The sequence below is a fragment of the Astatotilapia calliptera genome, chromosome 3 (assembly GCF_900246225.1).
Source record: "Astatotilapia calliptera chromosome 3, fAstCal1.2, whole genome shotgun sequence".
NCBI lineage: Eukaryota > Metazoa > Chordata > Actinopteri > Cichliformes > Cichlidae > Astatotilapia > Astatotilapia calliptera.
This window is the reverse complement of record NC_039304.1, coordinates 29391071-29396390: the sequence shown is the minus strand read 5'-3', so window position 1 is coordinate 29396390 and position 5320 is coordinate 29391071. Positions and strand designations below refer to the sequence as shown.

The following is a 5320-nucleotide window of genomic DNA, read 5'->3' as shown; positions in this document are numbered from 1 at the left end:
ATGTGTAGTTATACATTTTCTTTCCTCTTCCTGCTCTTGCTCGTTCGATATTCAACAGTGAGTGTTATATTTCTGTTTTCCACATGATTACATAAAATCCCTGTTTCATATCTGACATACACACTGGATCATTCTGCTGGAATATTTCAATATTCAAATCCTGACCTTTGGCAAACAAGATCTCTGTGTTAGTGTCGCATACAACCTGCTTTTGACAGCAGTCTTTACGAACACACTGAGGAGAGACATCAAGGAGAGAACTAACCAGATGTAAGTTTAAACTTTCTTAAGTAATATGCACAGATCGAGTGTAGATGATGTCATTACTCAGCATTTCTGACAGTGTTTCTATTTTTTGGTCTTAATATGATTCAAACATTAAAATTAATGAATTTATATTCTTTGACCACATATAAAAACTAAAATATTTTACATGAGTAATTTCTTTAGTACAACTGAGCATTTATATTTATATTTTTCCACTACCCTCATCTAATATGGACGACTAAAAAAGCTAAAATTTAGGACTGATTGTGGATAAAGTTTCACTCATGATTAGCACAAAAACACAGGATCAGACCAAATCACAAAGGGAGTCTGCACTGCTTTAACAAAAAAGAAAAAAACAAAAAAAGAACTTTTCAAAGGATTATCTTTATATTTAACCATCATGTGTAAGTATGAAAAACTGAAATATTACAGGAACATTAAACTGGCATTTGGCACTAATTTACAAGCATTTAGCTGCAGCTCTTTTCTATTCTTTCCCTCTGTCCTCCTCCTTTCTTTATTTCTATGTTATGCTGGGCGGCTTATGTACTGTAATGTGTGGAGAGACTTTAAAGTATTTCAGTTATTTTATATTACCTCTATTATAAATGCCTTATCAAATAAAAACAGGGCCTAATTTGGGAAAAAAAATAGATTAAAATAAATATGTTTCTGTGTTGATCGTTTTGATTGTGGTTGTTACCAAACTGTCTCTGTCAGCTCAAATATATCTGATATAAAAGATGCTGTGGAGTTTATTTCTATTTATTCTGACTGGTGGTTCATGCTCCATGGCCCCAGTTCTACTTTTGTAACACTTCTGGAGTTGTTACAGTAAACTAGGACCAGTTAGGTTCGACTACTAGAGTAGTAATGAGTGTGGCGTGTAATAAAGACCACATACCTGATAATAAGTTTAAATTGCCGGCTTGTTATTTTGTAAAGACAGTTGACACACACACTACATAACACAGTGGTTTGGGAACCACTGTGAACAACCTGATTGGGTGTGGCTGGTCACAGGAGTCACGCTGCAGTGTGCCCTTTCACAATAAGACTCTGAACACATATTTTAGCCATTTTACCTGAATTAACATAAAAACACCATGAATTAGCACGTTTTTAACCTTTTAACATGTTTTTAAACAAATGAAGTCCTATACCATGAATTATATCATTGCTGATTTTTTAAAATGAATTTTTTAACCATTATGATCTATTTATTGACTATTTATCACCTGTAATATATTTCTTATGACTGTTTTTACTAACAGGCTATGTTAACCAGGGTTCCACTTTATTCCTTTTTTTTTTTAACGTATCAGCTCTATTTCAGCTGGTTTCATGAAAACATTTGGACTACTGAGACTATTTATGAATCTTGTGGCTCATTTATGGCCCCATTTGATGAATTGAGTTCATGATTTATCAGATTGCTGACAATCAGATTGCCTTAATTAGCAAAATTATTGAAAGCAATGTCTTCAGTTGTAGGTCAGTGCTGCTTGTTTATGTGTGCTGAACATTACACAGACCTGAGTGTTTGACAGGACAGACATGATCAGACTTTGTAACTACACACAGAATCAAGGAGAAGCCTGGATTGGACTGTACAACAACAACAGCAAATACTGTAATGTAGCATCACATCTCTTGGTGTGTGCTTTTATATAGCAGTTCAACAAAAGCAGATTGCACCTAGTGTGTGTTTATAGAAAACAGAAGTTCAACTAATATTCACAGTTTTTCAGACAAATTAGGTATAAAATAAAATATGAAGTCTGATAACCTGACAGTATCAAAGTCTATATGCACAATGAGAGTCACCTTTTCATTGAGCATGATATTTGTTTCCCACTCACGGCACAGGATGTGTTTACAACTAAAAGCAGAAGTAGACTTAGAATCTCATCTAATTTGCATCAATACACAAATATATTAAAATTACTCAAGTTTTGAAAACAGACACTTTTTATATAATAAAATATATAATAAAATGGAAATAAACATAAGCAGCCTCTCACACAAACAGCTGGAATAAGCTCCAGGCTGAGTTGGACAAGTGGTTAAGAGGATGGATGGTAACATTATATATTATGAGCACTGTTTATGTTTTTGATTCAATAATCTTCAATTAGTTGATCGGCTGTAGCTGAGTAAGTGAAAGTGGTCAAACCTAGAGTTTAAGTTATTGTTATAAACATCATATTATGTCATGGGGGTCATCTCTATGGGGCTGATAACATCCAGAGCAAGTGTATATAAAGTATTATTGTACCTAGACAGACTTGTTTGCTGAGTAAAAAGTTACTTTTATGTGGAGTTTGGATTAAAAATGAGTAGATATCTTACTAGCTGCAGCTGAAGCTGTGATATATTCTCATTATTGAGTAGATCAAGTTCTCCCTGTGCCTCACACCCAGTTTAAGATGATGGATGAAGTTATTGAGCAACACAAATAAGGACGACATGTTTATATGCCTTTTGTTGATCTACGTATTTTATATTCTTTACATTATTTACATTTGATCTTTTACATTGTGTATAATGTCTATTGATTCTATTTATTTTACCAGGTTATTTTAATATTTGTGTGCAGCGCTTTGTGACTGCCTGTCTGTGAAAAGCACTTAATAAATAAACTTTACTTACTTACTTACTTTTATGTTCTTGCTTCTTGGACAGCTAGCAGTGCAGTGCTTTTTTGCCATGTTTTCCTGATTGCTCATAAACATCTTTGAATCGTATTTGTAAATGACTCCTTTCAATTCAATTCAATCATTCTTTCAGCGAAAATAGTCACGCTTGTATTTTAATATTCAAATCCTGACTCTCTTTACTGTAGAGAATAAATTATAACATGTAAGTTTACCTGTGATATTTCCTATCATCATATATTAATCAATTTTTTTCTTTCCTGACATAAAGTGTGCATCGAAGAAGTTCTGTTCAAGTCTTTGTTTCCTTGAGCAATAAAACATCACTTTCATCTGTCAGATCAAAGATGCAGTGGAGTCTGTATCTGCTTATTCTGATGGGTAAGTGGATTGTTTCACCAAATATACTATATAATATAATATAATGATAATTCATTAAAGATTTGCAATATTTCTAACAATACATTCACTGAATATAGATCCATCTTTATCAAGCAAAGCTTTTATCCATCATTTAATTTTGATATGATGATGGGATGATTAGTTTCTTGTATCAGCACTTTTTTTTCTTTTGCTGTTTATAAGTCAGTCTGTCTTCTTGACATGTTAGCTGGATAATAATCATTTTACTGAAGAAGCTCCTGGAAAGGAATTCAACGATACGTTTGACTGATTTATTTGACAGTTTCAATCTGTAATGTTTGATTTCTTCATTCAGACTTTTATTTATATCATTTGTCTGTATTTCAGGTCAGTGTTGCTTCTTTACATGCCGCCTGTATGAGTACCACTTTATTAAAGAAAACAAGAGCTGGTATGAAGCACAGAGATACTGCAGAGAGAAATATACAGACCTGGCCAAAGTGTTTGACATGACAGACATGAGCAGACTCCGTAACTCCGCACAGAATCAAGGAGAAGCCTGGATTGGACTGAACAACACAGGTGGAAACAGGACGTGGCGTTGGTCTCTGCCAGGAGTGGAATACATTCATAATGACAGCAGCTGGAATCTGAATGGAAGAACTGGTACTGAGCAGCCTGGAAACTGTGGGAGGAAAAGATACGATAATGGAGATAAAAAGCTGGTAGATGTTTCATGTGCTTTTACAAAGTGGTTCATCTGCTACGATGGTGAGGAGATAATTTTAAATGATATTATAATATTGTGATTTGAAAACATAAAGAAATCAAATAATTGTGATTTCAGAAAAACTATGTAGAGTTTCAGGAGGCAAATTATTGGGGGATGTCTTTGTGTGTTTTTCTGTTTGTTTCACAGAAAAGAAGAAAGACAATAAAAAATTGTATTTGATTGAAACATCTATGAACTGGACACAGGCTCAGAGCTACTGCAGATCAATTTACACTGACTTGGCCAGTGGACTCGATCAGGTTGATGGAGAAGAAATGAAGGCCCTGATTACGACTACGTTTAGCGCATGGGTCGGTCTGTTCAGAGACAGCTGGAGGTGGTCAGATGGGAGTAATTCCTCTTTCAGATACTGGGATATGGAGTTATTCAATGATGAACAAAGCAACAAGACATGTGCTATGACTCTGTTAAACAGATCAGGAAAATGGAGCTCTGATGAATGTGACAAAGAAAAACCCTTCTTCTGTTATGATGGTGAGTTTGTACAAATGTTTTTCTCTGTTTTCCAAAATGAAATACCGCTGTCATTACTGAGAAGATTACTGATGATGTGTTTGTGTAGTTATTGTTGTCTGTTGTACATTTTGTTTTTATAGCAGATAAATTGATCCTGATCAAAGAAAACAAGACCTGGGAAAAAGCCTTGAATTACTGTGAAAACAACTACAAGGGGCTGGTTTCTATCACCAACCCTGAGGTGCAGGGATGGGTCCAGGAAACAGCCAAGGATGCTGACAGTCCCTATGTTTGGATCGGACTGAGCTACAGATGCACTCTGGGATTATGGTTGTGGGTCAGTGACTACGTAGTCTGCTATGACAAGTGGGCCACAGAGGGGAAGACTGAAGGGTGTGACATGTCTGCAGGCGTGGACAGAGGAGGACAGCACGAGTGGTTCAGTCACAGGAATAATGAGACGTATAATTTCATTTGTTCTAAACAGTAAGTTTTAAACTTAAACTTAGTTAGTGATGCTTATATATAACAAAGTTATTAGACAAGCAGATGGATAAATAGCCACAAATGTAAAGACTGTTGAACTCTTGACAAATGTCAGGCTCAGTCACTATGGTTGCAAGTCACTCTGAAACCCTGATAATCAATAAAACATCTTTACTGATTTATATTAATATGTCCATATAAAATAAAGAATGCACTTCAATTCCATAACCTGGTAAAAGAAATATATTGTGTATGTATATAGTGTTTTTACTGATGTAAACACAACAATACTGAT

The 5320-nt window shown here is 34.8% G+C and overlaps 1 protein-coding gene across 1 annotated transcript; it reads left to right on the top strand.

Moving 5' to 3' along the window:
- The first annotated feature begins 234 nt into the window (after positions 1–234).
- Positions 235–5320, top strand: LOC113014094 (macrophage mannose receptor 1-like). The gene is made up of 5 exons (XM_026155397.1): positions 235–270; positions 3268–3308; positions 3678–4061; positions 4210–4557; positions 4680–5320. Exons 2-5 carry the CDS (start codon positions 3275–3277, stop codon positions 5027–5029), a joined length of 1116 nt encoding a protein of 371 aa, XP_026011182.1. The 5' UTR covers positions 235–270; positions 3268–3274; the 3' UTR covers positions 5030–5320.

Excerpts from the sequence above, each read along its gene's own strand:
- LOC113014094 (XM_026155397.1), top strand. The coding sequence starts at position 3,275 with ATGCAGTGGAGTCTGTATCTGCTTATTCTGATGG. Across the intron at positions 3,309-3,677 it reads GTATCTGCTTATTCTGATGG|GTCAGTGTTGCTTCTTTACA; the intron begins GTAAGTGGATTG and ends TCTGTATTTCAG. Across the intron at positions 4,062-4,209 it reads GTGGTTCATCTGCTACGATG|AAAAGAAGAAAGACAATAAA; the intron begins GTGAGGAGATAA and ends TTTGTTTCACAG.